Source organism: Ascidiella aspersa, chromosome 1 (genome assembly GCF_963924565.1).
Source record: "Ascidiella aspersa chromosome 1, kaAscAspe10.2, whole genome shotgun sequence".
In the NCBI taxonomy this organism is placed as follows: domain Eukaryota; kingdom Metazoa; phylum Chordata; class Ascidiacea; order Phlebobranchia; family Ascidiidae; genus Ascidiella; species Ascidiella aspersa.
In genome coordinates this window covers 20,930,947-20,953,552 of record NC_139447.1, presented here as the reverse complement: position 1 = coordinate 20,953,552, position 22,606 = coordinate 20,930,947, and the positions used below count along the sequence as shown (strand labels likewise).

The 22,606-nt window shown below is 36.0% G+C and overlaps 1 protein-coding gene across 2 annotated transcripts in view; it reads right to left on the bottom strand.

The window, feature by feature from the left end:
• LOC146168237 (uncharacterized) overlaps positions 1–22,606 on the bottom strand; it is a 47,482-nt gene that overhangs the window by 16,359 nt on the left and 8,517 nt on the right. Inside the window, exons 5-17 of one of the 2 annotated variants that reach the window (XM_083394577.1) lie at positions 11,104–11,289; positions 9,534–9,682; positions 7,956–8,146; positions 7,148–7,232; positions 6,265–6,325; positions 6,127–6,203; positions 1,793–1,939; positions 1,542–1,719; positions 1,191–1,471; positions 987–1,081; positions 738–924; positions 572–656; positions 406–503 (exon numbers count right to left, since the gene is read on the bottom strand). In XM_083394577.1, the coding sequence (XP_083250703.1) occupies positions 406–503; positions 572–656; positions 738–924; positions 987–1,081; positions 1,191–1,471; positions 1,542–1,719; positions 1,793–1,939; positions 6,127–6,203; positions 6,265–6,325; positions 7,148–7,232; positions 7,956–8,146; positions 9,534–9,682; positions 11,104–11,289 (1,820 nt within the window). The remainder of the gene's footprint in view (positions 1–405; positions 504–571; positions 657–737; positions 925–986; positions 1,082–1,190; positions 1,472–1,541; positions 1,720–1,792; positions 1,940–6,126; positions 6,204–6,264; positions 6,326–7,147; positions 7,233–7,955; positions 8,147–9,533; positions 9,683–11,103; positions 11,290–22,606) is intronic. The other variant, XM_083394638.1, reaches the window with a different exon arrangement.

The following is a 22,606-nucleotide window of genomic DNA, read 5'->3' as shown; positions in this document are numbered from 1 at the left end:
TATTTCGTGCAAGCAACATCCGATACTTGAAATTTTATCATGATACCGATACCCGATATTATATACTAAAAAGTACCGTAATTCGATTACCAAATGACCTAATTACTGTAGCCTAATCAGTAAACAAAATAGATGTAATTAAAACCTGCAATTTTTTCTGGGTAATAGGACAAAATTCGCTTCAGCGTTGTGCACTTTTGTTACATCCAGATGTTAACAGACTGTTTTCCAATAAATTTACATTTCAAGGAACAAATCACTGGCACCATAACAAATCATTACTAATATTCCAATATCAATGTATCGGATCGGCAACGATACAACCGTAGTATCGGGCGAGTACTGATACTATCGGCATCGGGTATCGGATCCGATCCGGTATTATCAAATATCTCTAATTCTTACCAATGATGACTTTTCTTCAGGTGTGCATATAAATAGTCGACTATTGACTTTTAAGGAAGTCGCGATAGAAGTTTGTGCTTTCGTTATTACGCATGTTTCTATATAAAATGATATACGTTTCTTATATGTTAAACTCAAAGATTCGGGAGTTAAATTATAAATTTACCCCCATCTTCCTGAAGCTCAACCAGTATAAGGTCGTTACTGGGTCTATTTAACTTCTCTGCAACGGCCTGCACGATTTGTTCCACCTAAGCATAAAGTATTTTAATCCAAATAAATCACATTGTTCGCTTTGATGCATAACTGTTTTCTATGTAGATTACACTTACATTCGCAGATATTGATATCATAACAGTTGTGTATGTTTTTTGCAAGTTGTACACCTTCAACAAGATTTGATCGTTTGCTTTCACTGGATGAAGTGTTTGCTCATGAGGTGCCAAAGGTGAGAAAAGTTGAAGAGATTCACCAACCCTCATTAAAGTTTGTGCCGGGTTTTCATTGCTGTAGTCATCCCTGTATGGATAAGTATCTTTAAACACCAAAAAATAAGGACAACACTTTACCGCGGTTCTTACGTTTCGTTTCCAAGAAAAAGACAGTTTATATCTTCTTTTAGAACACAATATGACGGGTTGGCCAACATGTCCAGCTGCAATTCATTTTTGAGATCCTGAAACAATTTTTTTTATGAAATTGTGCAAGCTAGGTTTATCCGCTTAAAACTAAAAATTTTTTTAGCGATGCATATGTTGTTCACTTATGTATTTTGCGCCACATACCTTAACGTATATTTGAACAGCAGGATCTGATTTGAAAATGTAAGTTGCTATATGGCTCCATCTAACGGTAAAATACATAATTTTTCTTTTAATAGATCTCGTGCATTCAACGTGTTCAACATTCTCGGAGCGGTAGTGGTTGATCAGAAGCTCGCATAATTTTGATGTCGAAATAAAAACCGGATGTAAAATGATGAAGTCTTCCAAATATTCTTCGCGTCTGCCGATATTCCACGGTTGCAGATATTCAAGAATATGTTCAAGTATTTTTTCCGGCGTTCCTGTGTAATTAGTATCGTAGAATTTTATCGCGATTAAACACACTGTACTTCATAACAAAGTTATCAATACCAGCTGAAATGGAGTAGCGGTGATTTTCACGCGTTGGTGTAGCGGCACCTGCAAAACGATCAGAGCTAGTAACAGTTGCATCACAACGTGGTGATGTATCTGATCTGGCGGGAATTTTCTGAAGAATTAGGACATCACTTCCGTGTTCCTTTAACCGGACAGTATTGGCCTCGACATCCTAAAAACAGAAATCTTACCAACATCTTGAAAACATTTATCTGTACATCTTTATGCGATTTTTTTTAATTCACCTTTAAAATCCGTACAAAGTCATATTTATCCACCCTGAGGAATTGGCAATTTTTCTCAGCTAGCAATATGCTAGCAGTTCGAGGTGCATCGTTGACGATTGCTAAGTTGCCGAAATCATCGCCCTCTCGTAAAGTATTTACAACACCCTGTTTTGATGAAAGTATGATATATATTAGTATGTATAAAACTAGAGAAACTTTGATATACATGTGTTAACACTGAACAGTTATTAACTGTAAGCCGTAAGCCATCGCAGACTCACCAAATCTGTCGATCAATGATGATAGTTGCACACACATCACAGACAACTCCTTACTCCGACTATTATAGGTATCAGTAAGGTTACCATATTTTTTATCCAATATCTGGACGCGTTTAAATATTCACCAGATCCAGCATTTTATGTGGTTATTTAGGTATGACGTCACAAAAATACGTCATAGCGTCACGTCACCAAACATGTAATCTAAATAAGAGACCTTGTTGCCAGTCAAATTCGGCAACAATGTGTAATTCAAAAATAGGACTAAATAGATGGGGCCCTATACGGCAACCGATTCTTAACGGGCGCCAACTCCACTTTAATATTTAACGTTTTTAAAGTGATTTTGTTGTTTCCATGATACGCTTGGTATTAATTCTGGTTTTATGATGTCCTACGTCAAAATTACACATGGGTAGTGGTTCATTAGCAAATTGCAAGCTTTTGAGCTACTAATTTTTAATAGTTTCTTGAATCGGTCTTTTGTCCTGTTCTGTTTTGTAGAAATTTGTTGGCTCCGTGTATGAAAAATGCACCTATTGTCAAAAGTATAACAGTCTTATTCAAATTAGATTTTGGCCAACTTAAATAAACGATAAAAGTTATCACTACTTTTTTGCGTGAAACTATATTGTTTTGGGCACTATGACCATTGCATCGTGTGTCGTCACACCTTTGAAACAAGAATAATACTGCAACGTTTAATTTTTCCTCTTTGGGCGATATTTACGTGATTTCTATGTAGCCCTACAAGGGCCTAATTATGGAGTCAAATGCAGTCACAACAAGTTTGTTGACAAAATCTGTAATATAGAGCACGAGCATTTTTTTGTGTCCCCAATGCGTCAAGTCTCCCAAATTAACATATGTAGTCGAAAATTTATTTTTTAACCTTTATGTAATCAAAAATAATTAACTGATATGTAGTCGAAAAATTGCTTTTGTTATGATCCAATCATCGCAAACTTAAGTCCGTGTATTGTATCGGAAATGTTGGCTCAGTAAAATGCGGGACATTTTGGTAATTAATTGCGCTAAGGCACACCTGGGAAAACTACGGCCCGCAAGACGGATGCGGCCCGCCAAACAATATAAACCGGCCCACGGCACATTTTTACTAAAAACTTCAAAAAAAAAAGACATTTTTTATTAATTTTTGAATATTTTATGGAATACATTACTCTTGTAAGACATAAGGGAATCACACGTCGTAATATGTGTATTCGAGATCCCGACTTTTGACCCGGCCCGCCAAGACGTTTTCTGTTTCTCATTCGGCCCGCTGTTACAAATAATTTCCCAACCCTGCTCTAAGACCAACGACATGATATATGTGTCGAAATAACTAGAAAGAGTGGGATGTCCAATAATATCGGATCGGACCCGATACCCGCTGCCAAGCAATAGTATCCGAACTCGTCCGATACTGTGGTGGTATCAGTGCCGATCTGGTACCAAATAAACTTGTGAATAAATAACAGCCAAGTTTTGTGATAAAATATAGTTATCCATCTTTAAAGACCAATTTCTAAAAATCATTACGTTTTAAATAGAAGATAAATAGGCTTTCTAGCACAAAAGCAAATTTTAGCACACCTTGGAAATCATTAACAACACCTTGAAAAACACTTAACATTGCACAATGTTTGCTTGTTAGACTATATTACAGTGGTCTCCAACCTGTGGGTCGCGACTCGCGACCCCAAGTGGGGTCGCCTAAAATTTTTGTGGGTCGCCATAACTCATCATATTCTTACTGTTTTAGTACGATTTATATATCTCGTTTTCTGTACGATGACGTCACAATAATAAGCGTGACGAGCTTTCGTTTGTTCTAGATAAAATTGCTGTTTTAGCTCTTTAAGAGCTGCCAAATCAAATTATGTTATTGAAATACTAATTATGTTATTGAAATTTGAATTGTGCAGCATCAAATTATGTTATTGAAATACTAATTCCGTTTTTAACCACATGGCTTTGTGAAGCTGGATTCAGCGCAATGAGCATAATATTAAAAACGGAACATCGTAATCGCTTGGAAGTAATGACATGCGGTTATGCTTATGCAAAGTGTAGACGCGTTTGAAAAAACTAGTGGATACTGTGCAAGCGCAACCATCGCACTGAATGCAATTTACCGTTGAAAATTGAAATTTTTGTGATCGCTCGTTTGTTAAATTCAAATTGATATATTCGAACATGTGTAGCCACAGTTCTCTGGAATTGTGTTTAATTAACGCATATTCGATCGTGTTACTTTGTTCCATTGGAATATTTTTATTCGTATCTGACACAAAACGTGGTCGCAACTGATTTCATTTTATTCAAATTGGGGTCGCTTGTTAAAAAGGTTGAAGACCACTGGACTATAATAATGACATCACTTGGTGTCGTAGCACATCGCGATACTTTTTTCTCAAAGTATCGGAGATCGGAATTAAATATCAAGTATCGGACATCCCAAGGAGAGAGTATGGGACGATCGGGGATGAAAAAAAAGTAGGTGAAAGGTTGAAAAGGCCTGATTCTGTCCATTTAGATCGTATTCCAACGGATTCAGGACTTATTCCTATTTAAACTTTACTACACCTGTTATAGATATAAGTCCTATTTTGGTTTTATTTCGAATTGTATTTTATTCCGACGTTGATGTTGTTTAATATTTTGGTCTCATGGCTGAAGTCCAATTGAATGTCTACACAGGAAAAACAAGCTAAAAGGAAAAATGGTCTAGAAGAGTACTGACCACAGCGGATGGAGTGTTTGGCAATAACTCGAGATCATGAAACCGAAATGCATTTTTGGGGGTATCTTTTTAGCACAACTGAAATTTATCCCCATGAACGCAATATTCAACAAATGGCTCCTATTCATAAACACACTGTGTTTTTCGAGTTTAGCGCGAATTTTGTACGTGATTTCTGTGCAGCCATATACAGCTGTGGGGTAAATAGCCCTCCAAAATTGGAAAAATCATCTTAATATATGCAAATGTTCACGATTGTTGATTGTGTGTTAAAGGCATCAAATATCCTACCGCGTTGTGTCAATTTAACGTTTTGTGGCGTCATATTTAAAATGATCAAGCCTCGCCCACATACAAAAAACATTGGTCTGCCCGGGCCCCTGCTAACTCAACCTTAAAATACCCTTGAACACTAAAAAAATATTTGCTAACAAGAAATTTTTCTTAGAGGGAACACTGCTTCCAATTTTTTTAAGGGGTACCTTACAATTATTCTAAGGGGTAAACCATACGTGCAGATAAATCGAAAGGGTATACTCAGCTAAAATAAGTTTAACAACCCATACCCTAAGCCCTAAGGAATTAAATAACTGAACATGCAAATCAACATATGTTGTATCAAAATGTACCAGGGGTGGCAACCTGTCGAAAGCCACATCTGGTCGATCGCGTCGGATTTTTAAAAGGAGTGTTATTCGTGCAATATTTATGAAAACATCAAATAATTTAACCTAAAAATAATTAGACAATGTTGTTAAATGCAACGAATTTATTTTACGATTGTCGTGGGTTTTAACGGCAATTTATATTATTGTTAAATTTGCCCTAATTTTTTTAATAATTATAGTAGAACATTTATAATATTTTATTTATTTAGAATTTCAGGTATTTACAATTTAAACTGATTTCAGGCCGTGGTTTAAAAAATGTTTAGTCATGGTTTAAAAAAATCGTGGTTTAAAAAATGTTTAGGACGTTTTGGTGCTTAAAATTAAGCACCGTTCTAAATTCTGACCGTACCCAATAACTTGTGATAATATTATTATTAATATATGTTTTTTATATATTGACAAACTAATTGACAAACTAAAAGCGGATAAGCGTGTCTGAAAACATATATTGCCTTTTGCCTGCCGAATTCTGTTCGTTTGTGCAACTATACCTTAAAAGGGATCCCATGAGCTGGATTAGGTAACTAAACCAATTAACACTTAAGTATATTATGTGTAAACGATTTTAAACTTAAAAAAAAAACTTCGCAATTAAAAAAAGGTGGGTGCTAAAATAGTGATAAAATAGCGTCATCGATATCTATGATTCCTTACTTTTCCGTATATAACGACATCCACAGAACCTCGCAACACGATGTACCAAGATGTGCCTTCATCGCCCTGCTTAAACACTGAAACAAAGTACATTTTAAAATATATTTACGTGTAAATAATTCAACTACAAAAACTTACGCGTTATGCCCGAGTCTTGGTGATGCTCGAACTGCAATACACCTGCAAGTTCCCGCTTGATCTAAATTTAATTACTTTCATTTCAATTATCTCAATTAAAAGTAAGATTTATACAATTCTATATTGCAATGATCATACAGCTTATTACATTATTTTGTCTAGTCGATCTCAATTGTTTTAATAACCCTCAATAAACCCAAACACTTTTTCCAATATAATCACAGAAAAGCTATTTGCCAAACAATCACACTATAACTGATTGATTCATAAATGTTAAAAAAAAACTCATGCAGTAAATTTAAAATAGTCCAATAACAAGTTAACGCAAACGTTTTCAAATAATGTAAAATGATTTTTCTAATTCTGATCCTAAACTACGTACCTTGATGACAGAAAACTAACCTACAGTAGAACAATCTCTGTAGTTTAGGCCAGTGCTTCGCAACTTTGCAATACGGCATATCTGCAAAAATTCGTTAACCGAAACGGTGTTCCGGACCTTTCCGGACTACGTTTAGGTGTTGCTTACCGGTATATATTATACTAGCTATTAGAAGAACCTTTGTTAGAGAAAAATACAAATATCTGGTTTGGTATTCCCAAGGCCCACTGTATAATATGAACGGCACATTAATTTTTCGCCGCATAGCTGTTGCGAAGCACTGGTAAATACATGTTGCCGCGTCAAAACTCTCAACAAACGTCAATCACTGACGTTAAAGCAGCTTAGCCTTGCGTATAAGCAAATTATAAAAACTTAAGCTTCATTAAATTCGAATTTCTTCCCGAAAAAAAAGGATTTCTTGGGCCAAGTGGCTCCTGTTTAAGAAACACTTGTCTGACCGATTAAATGATAATAAAAATTATTTAAATGGACACATACGGAGTCGGAAAGATGGGCCAACGCATTTATGTGTAAAATTTCTTCGTATATCATCATCAATTCCTCAGAACTGCGATCTTCTGTCCTGCAAGTAAATTAAACACACTCTGCTTATAGTCATAGGTACTTGAAGGGAACACATTAAATATATCTTATATTTAATTTATTAGACAACTGCCTAAACAAATATGTAGTAATGCAATTTGCAGGACAATTTGGTTAATCATTTTTTAAAGTAATGCAGCACTTATGCCAGACGTGGATCAATACCGTGTTTGTAATACAGTCACTCGCACGAAACACCTTTAAACGTGAAAGTTTACCAGGATAAACGCTCTGTATGTTTTTGCCTTCGCGAAGGCTTTTGACATGTTTTTTTGTATAGCTGTTGTATACATGGGGCGAAAAAAAAGTATCTAGGAAGTCGGCAAAAAATGTAGTCTGGATTCTTCCCTGGCTGTTGGGCCAAGAGTCTTACTGATTTGCCCAGATTATCGTGACTATTATACCCAGAAATGTGCGAACAATGATCGTGTGCACAAGGCGTCACGTGTAAATAGAACATTTTGTCAATTTAAATCATATAAACGCAAAATTAGTGACACGCACTGCCGCAATCTTCCTAATTATATTTGTGCCGATTTTCAGTCGCATATTTGCGCAAGATTTCGACTGGGTACAGCGAAGTTTATTAAGCTTACTTGTACCATAGCGTCACGTTATGACGTAACTTTGTAATTTCAATTCTGAAAATGTTTACGTACCCCATAAATAAAACAATAATTTCTTGTTTACTAGTACATCTTACCGTTTTCGTAGTGCAAAGCGAAATAGTGCATCTTGCGCATTTTGTTGTAGATAAGTGATTTCTTCGGTAAGGTCGATGTCGTTCAACATCAGTTGCGACATTTCACCGGTGATCATACGCGACGAAGAAGCGATTGATGAAGAACGAGAGTTAGGTTCACAGTCTTCGCTGATAAGTTCACCATTTACCTGCTAATAATTATTATTTGGACGTTGGGTTGTGTTGTCTAAAAATATGTCAAAATGGAATTAAATTCCTTGAGAATGCCGGCCTAATTGGGCGGTGCCTTCAGCGCTAATAGTGACGAAAATTTGATAAAAATAACATTACATAAAAAAACGGCTTGTTTATGATAAAACAGTAATATACATTTTTAACAGGCAACTGGTTAGGATGCCGCATAAATAAAATAACTTCTCTGAAACGTTCTTTATAACTATGGAAAATCCACAGAGATACACATATACGTAGCATAGGCGTAGCCAGGAGGGGGGCATGGCCTAAAATTTACAAACATTTTACTCTTAATAATTTGTTTTTTAGCATTTGTGAGCAGTACCACAACAGTTGATCACAGGCATGCCACACCTTCAATTGTCATGTACTGTTACGTCACAAACGATGTAGTTAATATTACGTTTGCTATCCATTAATGTAGTTTTACTTACTACTTTAAAAGTCAGTTTTCGCTCTTTTAATGGATTTTGAGTGTTGCGTTAACACTCAGTCAGTTGCTGCTCGAAACGGTTTGCTAACATTGTTGTTGTGTTCGATACGGCGGTTAGTAGGCTACAATGACAAAAGCTAAACAAAAAGTTCAAACTTTTTGCCCCCCCCAAAAAAAATTTCGGCTGGCTACGCCACTACTACGTGGTAGTGCATAGAACTGGGTTGAGGCAATAACATTTTATTGATTAGTCATTTTTACCATGCTACCTAAATAAATTATTAAAGGTTTTTTAGACCTAAAAACATAAATTTATATACAAAAAATATAAATATGCACATATATTTTTATTTGTTCAGTTACTTAATAAAAAACACAAACTGTCATAAATGACTTCACTCAAGTTGACCTAAGCTTTAATGTGAGCGATCCAGCCAGGCCGAAGAATATTTCAGATTCCATTATAGAAGGGGGGAGATAATAACTTGAAATTTTAACTTTCTGAATGTTTATGGCATTGGTTAATTGCTTCATAGAATGCCATTTCTGTTTCTATTCAAGATAAGATTCTTTTCTTGACTATATGTTGCTGGCAATGGAGTCATCTGTTTCAGAGAGAGTATCATCAAACCCTTAATAGTTGAGGTCCCGGTTTGACCGGAGGTCGTGAGTTCGAACCTCACTACAGGCTAGTTGTTTTTCTAGCCTCTCCTGCTTGCGTGCATGATTTATTGATTAAGGTAATAATTATTATTTTTTAGAGAGGCTAATTGAAACCCATTGTTTTCTTAGGGGAAAAAACACTAGAAAGATAAAGAACCACGATCTTTTATTTGGTAAACCCAATTTTGATGACGCTTTAATAAAATTTAAAGCATTTAACCTTCGTTAAACAAGTCTTCGTAGCCTACCTGCGATATTCCCGAGTCAACGCTGCTTCTCGCGCTAGCCGCATCATGTTTGTTTAACAAGTCATCATTGTCTTGTCGCATATAACTTGTGACGTCATAATGAAACTGGTACAAATAGCTTAAGTCTTCGAAATATCGTTCATGAGAAACTGAAAAGTTGGAAAATGATTCTTTTTAATATAAACCGTTTCATACAAATTAAAAAATACTGTTGGTAAAATTTTAAAAAAAAAAAAAACTTTGTTTAAAAAATCAAAACTGTATATAGGCAATGTCATATTTTGCAACAATTGCTTTGATAAGGCCTCTGAAGACAACCTGAGCACAATTAGGATGTGTTTTTCATTTTGTAACATAAACTAATTCGTAATTATAAGGCCCGGTCACGCGTTGTTTGGGTTTATAAAGTAACGTTGTTTTTTTTCTCACCATTTTCTCGTTTTAGCCAAACCCAGCAGACTGAACGACCCAGCGGCCAAAGCTTTCCCATGTCTACTATCAAGTAGAGTAGTCTGGACAAGTGGTTATCAGCTTGTTTGACATATGCTACCTTTTTTAATTTAATATGTTATTTTGTTTTTTTTATTTTGCGCGTGGCAGCCGTATGTTACTGTACTATATTTTAAAAACTGTTTTGGTGAAGAGTTTTTTATTTTAGGTTATTGTTTTATCACAGTGATATCAGGCCATGTCCCGCTCTCAAAGAAAATGTACGTTTATTGCATTTTTAGCGCTTCGCGCAAACTTTATTCTGTTTTAATTAAGTCTATAATATGCATTCCAAAGGCGGTGAATACTGAATTAAATAGCAATTTCTATCAAACTGGACTATATAAGACGTTTTGCACAATTAAACGCATTTTTCGCACCACGCGCAATTACAATGGATTTTAGAAGTGGCGCGAGACAACAAGCCGTATTTTTTAAACTAAATGTTTTATGACGTCACATTATGAGATAACATTATGACGTCGTTCTAAAAATAAAAAAATCCTGTATCCGCCCTGTTTGTCGAAGTTGTTTTACGTAGTGGGCCTTTAAAAGACCTTTTTAGGACGCAATGAAAAAAAAATGCTGTAGAACAGGGAACACCAAAGTGCAGCCTTCGGCATATTTCCTTAATAAAGATGAAGTACAGTTAAAATTTTGTTGGATGCAATTTTATACTAAATTTTCAAGACTTTTTAAACTGTATGACAACTGAATAAAGCTTATCATAGTTTTTGTTACATAGTTTTTTTTCTTTGCTTAACGATAATCGAGTTAATAACGTTCTACAAAAAATTATATCCAGCGATCGTAAACCCTAAACAGTTATTCGGCCCACGATGGTCAGGTATTACATTTATCCGGCCCTTATTGAAAAAAGTTTGGTGACTCCAGCTGTATAGAGAAAAAATCAACGAAATTGAAGCACCACACAAGAACTATGCACAATATAAAAAACATTCTTGATCTGTTGCACTACAATCGTACACAAAAAATTAAAAGTTAAATAACGGAGCAATAATTAGAGTACAAAACAAATTTAAACATCTATGTCTCTAGTTTACGTGATTACTTTCTTTACCGTGATTTATGAGTCCTTCTTCCTGTAAAACCTGCCACATTCCGCAGGTGTGCCATCGTAATTTGGCTGCAGTTACCGATGTTAAAAGTTTACGGTCTTCTTTCATCTGTTGTCTAGGTTGAGTACGCGATAGAAGCCATGACACCAATTCGTGACCGAACGCGCAATGCTCATGTATAATATTTCCTGTTTTTTTATACGGTATTCAGTTATTACTGTTATCAGCATATATGCGACTATATCGCACGTTAATATTTTCCAACTTTATCACGTTTGTTAATATAGGCCCATATGTGCTTAGGCGGTTTGTGAAGTTTTGATGTACCGGAAAATTCTGTTTAAATATTCCTCTTACGATTTGGTTCATACCTAACTTAAGTTGAGCTTATGTATTCATACTTTAAAATTATACAACTTGCAAAAATGGATAGTTTATCTTGTACAATGTAAGCAAACATTATACCTTAATGCAATTATGTGCGGTCGCAGGGGGTTCTTTAAATAGGGGTTTGCGTGACCAAAGTAAAAAGGGTTTAGTTTTAACAAGATATTTAGATTACATGTTTTTTATGTGAGGTACGTACCACGTGACCGAATGGAAGCACACAAAACACAGTCAGTCGTTTTTGATTTATTTTACTTGGCAGACCCTATAATTCTTAGACAAGATAAAATAAAAAAATGTAGTATACGTAGCCTACTCATACAAACAACTTACTCTATAAAAGTTATCAAATGATTTATCTAATAAATATTCCATGGAGTTTATATCTGTGTTCAGACTGCTCAATGTTAATGAGTATTCGGAAACAGATATTTGCCAACCTTACAAGAACAAGAGAAACATCTCCCCCTTGGGCCACGCGAATTTCGTTAATATGACACTGGGTAGCTGAACACTCTAAATAAGACCTAAACCGATTAAAAATTAATTTTTAATTTTTAATTTTTAATTTTTAATTTTTAATTTTTAATTTTTAATTTTTAATTTTTAATTTTTAATTTTTAATTTTTAATTTTTAATTTTTAATTTTTAATTTTTAATTTTTAATTTTTAATTTTTAATTTTTAATTTTTAATTTTTAATTTTTAATTTTTAATTTTTAATTTTTAATTTTTAATTTTTAATTTTTAATTTTTAATTTTTAATTTTTAATTTTTAAAAATATGGCGTAGTATTTGGGGAATGATCGAAACATATATTTGATAAATAGAATTTACGTAGATAATGTCTATGGCCATTTTATTGCATTTTGGCCAGCTTTCGTGTTTGAAAAGCAAATATTATCATTCTCCTAAAGACTTAAAATGGTTTAACGCCTATGGTTTGCAATACTTTTGCAAACTTTTACTAGGTAAATCACTGTTAAAACAGACTTTAAATCTGTAGTTTCAAACAATATGAAACACACTATTATGTGCCTAATACGCAAACTATTAAATCGAATGTTTTGCTAGTTGTTTAGGCCTGATATTGGTATGTTGGTTGGAGCAAGATGCACAACAGGTGCTAACAGAGAGGCGTACACTGCCTTAAGATTTCGTATTTAAATTTGCGGCGGTAAATACACCCTATTGACACTTCATTATTAGGCGAAGCTTTTCGCAAAGTAATTGGTCGCCCCAAAAAATGCTGACGCCGCATTTAAAGCAAGCATTATAAATGTGTCGCCGATATTCTGCTTTGAACATCCCTACTCGAAATGCTTCCCTGCGTTAATTGTACGGTGGGTGAAACTTTATTCACGGCCTTACCTCTTTTTGTATTACCGCGACAATACGATGAAATACGATTTGAAGAATATTTGAAAAAAACGTATTTGGAGAATATTTGCTATTTGCACCTGTATAGTATGTTACTCCAATCCAACATATCAACACACAATTTTAAGTTGTGTAGGCCGGGTGTTGATATGTTGGATTGGAGTTGCCACCAGATTTCGCATTTAAATTTGCGGCGGTAAAATAAGTTGTTTCTTAAGACCATTAAGTAATTTTACTAAAGAGAAGCCTCTTTTTAAAATGCAAGTCGCACGAGCCCAGTTTTAGACGTGCCACTTCGCACAATGAAAGTCTCACGCGCGGGACAATAAAGCGCAGCAGGCGGTGAGTCGCTTCGTCACTTCACAAGCTGGACAAAGCAAGCGAATATGAACGAATTCTGTATGAAAGTTTTTCTGCTGCTAGATGGCAGTCGTTAGCTACAAACAGCTAAATCGCAATATTTCAGGTTTTTGCCCCCCAAGCAAAGGCCCCTGGGGGTGCAGCTCATAAACTTCTACAAAGCACCTACATACCACTCTACGCCATGTCTGAAAATTTGAAGGTTCTACGATGTATACTTTTTCTATAAAGCTTCGGACAAAAATCGGTCTGAAACATGCCATAGGAAACCATAGGAAACCATAGGAAACCATAGGAAACCATAGGAAACCATAGGAAACCATAGGAAACCATAGGAAACCATAGGAAACCATGGGAAACCATAGGAAACCATAGGAAACCATAGGAAACCAAAAAAGAATAACGGCAAAAACAAGATATGTCCCGAAAATAAATTTTCGGCCCATATAATAATAACGAAATGGTCTAAATTTAAATCTTATATATGTTGGTGTCTTGGTCGGTGGTTTGCCCTTCGTAAGAAACCAACAGAAGATGGGGAAAAAGGTGTGTCGGGCTTCGTCTGCTCCATATCTATTAATAATAAATTTGAAAGTTTGTCCGCTGGACGGACGGCGGATGACGGTCGCGATATGTTCGCCCGGTCGTTCGTTGGCATATGATCTTAAACGAGGCAGACACAGTAACGACATCGTCGCCTAACAAAAGGACCGGCGACGTCACACCAAGAGCTCGAATAAGGGAGTAAATCGTCGCCTAACAAAATGAGGGGTGGCGTTAAAGTGCGATCGCTTCTCCCCGAGCGCGCGCGACATATCATAAAACTCTTAACGCAACTACCTACGTGGACATAAAAATCAAATGCCTGCGTGGACATAAAATTAAATTAGGTATATTGCCTAAAAAAATGAAGAACTTCTTGATGTTTGCTAATTTAGGTAGATTTCGCAAAATTTGCATTTAATGGGGAGGGGGGGGGGTGACGCAATATGGTACTGGGATTACAAATTTACTGGTTTTACGTTTGTGGGTGGTTCCAAAATTGCGTTTTGGTTAAATACTTTGTTGCATTGTAGAAAAACTGTGTAAAAATGATAAGTTAATCTCACAAGACGAAGGATTGAATCTATACTTTTATGTTTAGAACTGCTTGGTACCGGGTTTACGTATTTTCTTTAAGGTTTTTCGTTTGTGAATTGTTCAAACAATTGCTTTTTTGTTACATACTTTGTTGCATTGTATAACAAAACTGTGTAAAAATAGTGTTTTAATCTCACAAGACAAAGAATTTCATTTGTTTGTTTAAAAATTGCTTTTTAGTTACATACTTTGATGCATTGTATAAAAGACTTTTGGAACTATAAATCAAATTAAGTATATTGCCTTAATTAAAATAAATTTTAATGTTTCCAACTTAAAACTTTTATGTTTAAGACCTTTTTGAAGTATATTACCGCGCAAAATTTAAGCAGAGTTTACAAAATATCGCATTTAATGTGGCGGTTTTAATAGTTACCAATTTTCAGTTTCAAACGAGATTTTACTTACGTTGGACGCAGTATGGTAACAGGATTACGTATTCGCTTGAATATCACGCAATGCGAACAATTGCTGCTACAACTAAGGTTTTACGTTTGTGAGTGGTTTCCTATCGATATATGTCACGGCTTTTCGTTGCGTAAAAGATGTTTGACGTGCTAGCCGTTAGGTATTTAGTCGTTCCATTTTAAATCAGCACACAATATTGCAATTTGGCTATACACATTACTGTTTTAACAAAATGTAAAATTTTAATTAGATGTTTCACAGTCACGCAGATAAATGTGATAGTTTATAAGACGCCATCCGTTACATGCCGCTTCCACACAAGCTAAAAGGTGTGACTCCAATTGTGGGGAAGCTTTTACTAGTCAACCAATTTCAGGCACAAGCAGCGAAAAGTAGTCAAGGGACGACCAACACATGCTGTATGACTATTTAATTACCGATTAGGGAAATTAAAATGTTTTATTTGGAGAAAATTAAAATGTTTCCCACTTTAGACACTATTTAGCACTTAAGCCAGAATATTACACTATCCGTAGAATTGCTTTTTTAGTAACTTTTTTCAATCATCGACAGTAACACGCGGCCCAAGAAAATGACGCAGGGAACAACATAATATGTAATACAGTTATTAAATGCCACAGCTTGATGGAATTTTACATTTTGTTTTACATATACTCGAGAATGATTTGACCCGGGGAATACGCATTTGTTATGGACACAGCGCCTTTGCCAATACGTAGGGCCTAATACTGCTGCTGTTTTCACAAAGGTCGCAACCTAATTCAATTGCGGAATGTATTTACCCGACTCATTTTATACACAATACGGAACATTACTTTCGGTAAAAATACACGTTCATGTGGTGGTGATCCACAATCAACCGCTTGATGCTTCATACATTTTTAACCACGCAAAATCGGGGCATTGCACGAATGCACGTAATATATCGCGCTTATTTATAAAGGCTTCATTTTATTTTTATAAGTAACTACCCTATTTAACCTGGGCAACACCGGGTATTTCGTCTAATCTTATAATAAAGTGGCAAAGTTTGTCCGCCGGTCGGTCTCCGACATGTGGCCCTAAAGAGTTAGACAGAGAACGTCGCTCAGACTTCTCTATCTAAGATTCTAAGCCAGGGGTGGGCAAATGTATTCAATGGAAGAGCCATTTGCAGAAAATACAAGCACCAAAGAGCCTCACAATTATTTCAATACGAAAACGGTTAATAATGCAAGGCCAGTCGCAATAATAACAGAATTGTAATATAACAAAACGGTAATAATCAACACAATATGACGGTAATAGCAAAATAATACGCAAAATATTTATTAATATAAGTCGTTTGTTAACTAACTCTTCGGCCTCTATGTCTAATGTGACGTCATAAACGAAATGCTGGCCTACAATAAAGAAAGGAAAAAGAGAGAAACGTTTATAAACGGTATTCTTGGTAATCTTTAGATTTTTTTTAAATATTACGATTCAACTAGAAGAGCCACAAAAAACATGCCGGAGAGCCGCATGCGGCTCGCGAGCCGCAGTTTGCCCACCCCTGTTCTAAGCGATAAGCCGGGCAATGGGGTTAAATCACCCGATCCGTTAGAAATTAGTGCATTTCTAAGCAAAATGGTCTACGACAATTAAGGCATCCAAAGGCAGAAAAGTTTGACTTTGGCAATGCACTAATTTGGAACTTTAGGTAAACTCCCGAGTATATAAATTGAAAATATTCGATGAAAATTCACAAAAGATAAGAAAAATGTAAAATAGAATTAACAACACTTGACCCACCTGAACCCAAACGTTAACCCGAATCTTAACCCAAATAATGTGCGTTAATGTAATAATTATATGTACGCAGGGAAAAAGTCCAAACTCGGATGGGCATAAGATAGTTTCTCGTCCATTGTATATAGCGGTCATGTTCAAATGGCGGATCGCGATCCGGTTCCGGATCTCTTCAGCGTTTTGTGCGGATCTTCTAATGTAGTTTTGAAAACATAAACTTTCTACAGTGTCTTATGTGAATACCTATTGTCAGTGTTGATGAATTTTGTAAAATATCAAGCATAGAACGACACTCCCAAATGCTAATCTTTGTGAGCGTTTGAGGATATCAGTCAGCGACAGAAAGCCCCAATTCGATGCTATTGTAAGACCTGAAGTCTAAAACAGGGGTCGGTGACCTACGGCCCGCGGGACGGATGCGCCCCGCCAATGTAATTCATTCGGTCCGCCGCCTCTTTGACAAACTAGATACGAGTCCATTTCAAATACTTTTTGACTAATTTAACTGAAACAACCTTAGTGCGAAAAATTTTCAACGTTTTGATGCTGTCTTTTGAACTATATAAGCGCTTCGCTGCCGTTAACGGAAAACGTAATCAAAAATATTGGACATATATATATATATAATTTTTTTTTTGTTCGGCAATGTAATAAAAACTTGCAACAAATTTAAAAGAAATGCCGGTATACGTAAAAAATCGCGCTTGCTTCGCTCGCCACGTGCGCCCTGACTTACAAAGGTTGACAAGCACTAAGCAAGATTAACTATTAAAGTTATCGCCTTTCTTTAAAGTAGTTTTATTCCACTTTTAATTGGGAGTATGGATGACGACGTTTGAGCTCGAATTTTAAACCAAACAAACGCCCTTTTCGCAATTTGCGCCAACACTTTACTGCCTCCTTAAATGTAATTAAACACGCTTTTAAGTGAAAAAATCCGAGGTCCGCCTGATGAAAAGTTGTTCTAACATTTTAATAACACAATTCTCAGTTATCATTTTGTCCCGCAACTAGAAAAAGGTTGCCGACCCCTGGTATAAACCAACTCATCATTTTTCTCAGTGAAACAATCTTGGTGCTGTAGCATACTTTACTTTTGACTCTTACAAAGTTATTAATATGTTGTAGGGTACATTTACATAAATAAAGCACCATAAAAATTAAAGCGTGTCTAATATGTTTACTATTCGTATTTGGTGGATCATCTTGTTGTCAGGTTTGACTGTGGTGGATCATGGCAGAAATCATTTGAACACCCCTGGTATATAGGATTGTTTCGTCACAAATTCAGGTATTGGGACCTGAAGGGTTTATAATTATTAAATTAACGCACATTATTTGGGTGAGGGTGCTGGTTAGTGTTTGGGTTCGGGGTGGTCAAGTATTATTAAACTTAATCTTCTTATGCACATTTGTTAAGTCAAATTAGTGCATTGTCGAAGACCTCAAAGTCAAAAAGTCTGACTTTTTGATCCTTTGGATGCATTAATTGTCGTAGACTGTTTTGCTTCGAACCGCACTAATTTCCGACGAATCTGGTGGTTAAATAGAAAGGTCATGTGTTCCCAGACAGAAAAAAAATATTAGTGGCTTTCTATCAGAGAAAGTCGGATAAATAAGCGCGCATCGCAAGCGAGCGTCGTCGCAAACCGATCACGGGTAAGCAATTTTTATTTTATATAATATTTTTTTAAGGGTTTTTTATTACGTATGACTGTTTGGTGCCGGCATTACGTATTTGCATGAATATCAAAGTTAAAAATCAATTGCTGTTACATCCTTTTTGTTTTGTTTTAAGTTTATGTTCAGCGGCCAACAGTAATTAGTAAGCAATTTTCATTTTCAAACGGGATTATTTTTGTGTTGGATGCAGTTTGGTAGCTCACAACATTGCTTTTTGGTTGCATACCGTTTTGAATTGTACAACAAACTGTGTACAAAGTGTAATTTAATCTCACAAGACGAAGAATTGAATTTGATTTTTTACAGTCTCGCAGATTATACCGGAAATAATTTAAAGCACGCCAGTCGATTCAATGTATCTTCCACACAGACTTTCTTCTTACAAGGGATAGTCTTATTGTGGAGAAGCATTAAGTTAACCGTTTTTTAACACAATTAGCGGCAAACAGTTAAGGGATGACAAGCGCTTTTCCTGCTTTACAATAGGCTACACCAGGGTTTCTCAACCGTGGCCCTCGGCCCCATTGGGGGTTCACGAAGCGGTGGTGGGGGCCACGGGCATAACTCTCAAGCTAGGTCATGGTATTACCAAACTTCTGTCGTTTATGTCAGGTAATTAGAACCGATATAATATGTTCGTTTAATCATATAATTTATTTCGTTTAAAGTCTGAATTAACGCCGCCTATCGCTGTGCCAAAACAATTACTGTGCTGCTTCAAATGCAGCCACATATGTGGCGTTAACGCTTTTTCGGGCTGCCTATTACTGGCCCATAACCTTTTGCCTTCATTTCCAAGTCTGGCACTCGTGGAGTGCGGAGCGAAAACGGCAAACAGAGCAAGTTACGCTCAGGCAGTGTATATAAAAACGCGGCAAGCTTAGAGGCCGAATTGCCTTAGTATGAGGACGAAATTCTTAATCTGATCAAAAGTATCGATTATCCGCTGAAGAAATTAGTTGGGATTGCAGAAATGCGAGGCCAAAACGTCGACATAACCTACACCAATAGACAAAATGTTTTGGAACTTTACACGAAGCTCTGCGCAGCAGATTCAGTGAAATTTGTTAAATTTTACAAAAACGACAAGATAAATATCGCAGTTAACTGGGTGCCCACCCCTTTCCCCAGTGAAATCATAGCAGAGGAAATATCGGCAAAATATGAAAAGGTTGAAAAGGTGACACACAGGAAGGACAAGGTTGGGTTGCTAACCGGAATGAGAATCTTTACAATGAATTCAACGGACGTCGAAGAAAACCCTTTACCAAGTTATATTAGGAGTTATATTAAGCAAGTGTTCACTTACAAGTATTGTGACAAAAAAGGTCACAAACAAGCAAACTGTCCCAACCGTCAAAAATATTTCCCTCGGCTAGTGAAAAGACAAGAAGAGCCCAAGCAAGACAAAGCGCACGGACAGACAAACGATAAGGCCGTTGCACCCCAATCTAGCGCTGGCCTCAACAAGGCTGATAACAATCCACACTCTACAACCGCCGTAAGCAGCACTCTAAACGATGCTGATAAGAACTCGCCGGACTTCAACCTGAATCCAACGCCAACATCAAGTCAAGCATACCGAAGCTTACCAACAACTGGTCAAGGAAAAGGCCGCAACGAAGCCCGGACGAGGTTTCAAATAGTAAATCTATTAGCCTATGTGCGACCAGAATCTCGCTGACATGCCCTGGCTGCCAAGCTGAAGCTTTGGTTTCGGCTCAATCGAAAACTTTCGTTTGCTGGAGTTGTTCCAACAAGTATATAAGTAGCAATGAAGCGCTGCACGGACGAGTTATTTCTGGTCGAAGAGGGTAAAGAAACATGTCAATGTCCTCATGCGAAGGGACATTTAGACGTGTGCCGCGCTGCGAGGAGCTTCAGCCAGAATACAAGACGAAGGAAGGTGCTTGAGTGCATACAGTGCCAGAGGTACTCTGTTGTCTGTAATAGTTTTACTGTTAACGCGCTATCTAGGCTAACGATGTGTAAAGCGTGTAGTAATACCCATTGCAAGAATAAGATAGTCAACTGCAGTTGCGGGAAAAAGCATTCCTGTCTTATGGAGGAATAATGACCAATTTATTCGCCGTACTTGACAGCTTTTCCGACGCCCCAATAATCATGGGAGGTGACTTTAATCCAATTCTGGACAATTTCGTAGACCAAAAGGGAAATAAAAATTACCGTAACCGAAAAGCAAAAGAAGGTCTTTTGCAATACATGACATATTACAAACTTACAGACATTTTTCGCCTCAAATTTCCAACCGTTAAAATTTTCTCAAGAATTCAAAAACTACCAGCGGCATCACGACGCTTAGATTTTTTTAATTGGCGGAACTCTCGTCGAAAACATTACAAATGTAGACATAGTTCCCGGCATAATGTCCGACCATAATATGGTTACTCTAGGGACCGACATTAACCCAGCACCACGCGGTAGAAGCTGCTGAAAATGTAATACATTACTATTAAATGACCAGCGTTACAAGGAAAAAATAAGAAAGGTAATCACTTATTATAAAGCAGCAAACCATATAGGCGCGACCGATCCTTACGTTAGATCGGACGCCTTGAAAGCAGTGGTTCGGGGAGAAACTATTAGATATTCGGCGGCCGAACTAAAACGAAGGCTAAATATTAAGAAAACGATTTTGAAAAACTGATTGGCGAGACGCAAGACGCTATTTTAAATAATTCTAAAACAGAACTAGACGGGGGTGCGGTTGTTGTTTATTTTGTCAGGGGGTATACTTTCAAGGTTTAGTGTTATTTTTTTTTAATTTTTAATTTTTTTTTTTTTCAATTTTTTTTTTAATATTTTTGATTGACTTAATTATTTATTTTTATTTTTCAATATTTTTATTTTTTAATGTTTTTATTTTTATTATTTATTTTTTTTATTTAGTTTTTTTTGATTTTTGTTTTAATTTTTCATTTTTTATGTTTTATTTTTATTTTCATTTTTTTTTTTATTTAATACTTTTTATTTTTTAATATTTTGTATTGTGTATTTTATATTATATATTTTGTTTTTCATTTTCCTTAACTTGTTTCTGCAAGCAAAAACAGATATGGGCCGAAAAATTCCCCACTTAAGCCTTTGATGCGAAAGGGATTCAAATATGGCGTAGATTTTGGGAAATGATCGAAACATATATTTGATAAATAGAATTTACGTAGATAGTGTGTATGGCCATTTTATTACATTTTGGCCAGCTTACGTGTTTGAAAAACAAATATTATCATTCTCCCAAAGACTTAAAATGGTTTAACGCCTATGGTTTGCTATACTTTTGCAAACTTTTACTCGGTAAATTTTTACCATGGCTTGGTCCGAGCAATCACTGTTAAAACAGACTTTAAATCTGTAGTTTTAAACAATATGAAACACACTATTATGTTCTCAATACGCAAACTATTAAATCGAAAGTTTTGCTAGTTGTTTAGGCCTGATGTTGGTAGGTTGGTTGGAGCAACATGCACAACAGGTGCTAACAGAGAGGCGTACACTGCCTTAAGATTTCGCATTTAAATTTGCAGCGGACACTTGATTATTAGGCGAAGCTTATCGCAAAGTAATTGGTCGCCCGAAAAAATGCTGACGCTGCATTTAAAGCAAGCATTATAAATGTGTCGCCGATATTCTGCTTTGAACATCTCTACTCGCAATGCTTCCCTCCGTTAATTGTACGGTGGGTGAAACTTTATTCACGGCCTTACCTCTTTGTGTATTACCGCAACAATACGATGAAATACGATTTGGAGAATATTGGAAACATCGTATTTGGAGAATATTTGCTATTTGCACCTGTTCTGTATGTTACTCCAATCCAACATATCTACACACAATTATAAGTTGTGTATAATCATATAATAACTTATGGCTTTGAAGCGAAGGGGGTTCAAATATGGCGTAGATTTTGGCAAATAATCGAAACATACATTTGATCAATAAAAATTTACGTAGATAATGCTTACGGCCATGTTATCACATTTTGGTCAGCTAGCATGTTTAAAAAGTCAATATTTTCATTCTCTCTAAATGATTTAACGTCTATGGTTTGCTATACTTTTTCCAACTTTTACTGTGTAAATTTTTACCATGCCTTGGTCTGAGCAATCACTGTTGAAACAGAGTTTAAATCTGTAGTTTTGAGCAATATGCAAACACGTTTATGTGCCTAATAAGCCACGTTTTATATTGAAAGTTTTGCCAATTTAAATCCAATAAACGCAAGATTTATTTATTTATGACGCCATGTTATGACGTAGCTTTGTAACGTCGTCGTTAAGAATGCGTTAAACTTAAGCTTTTTGTTGTTGCGGCCCTTGTATAATTATATTTGCTTAGA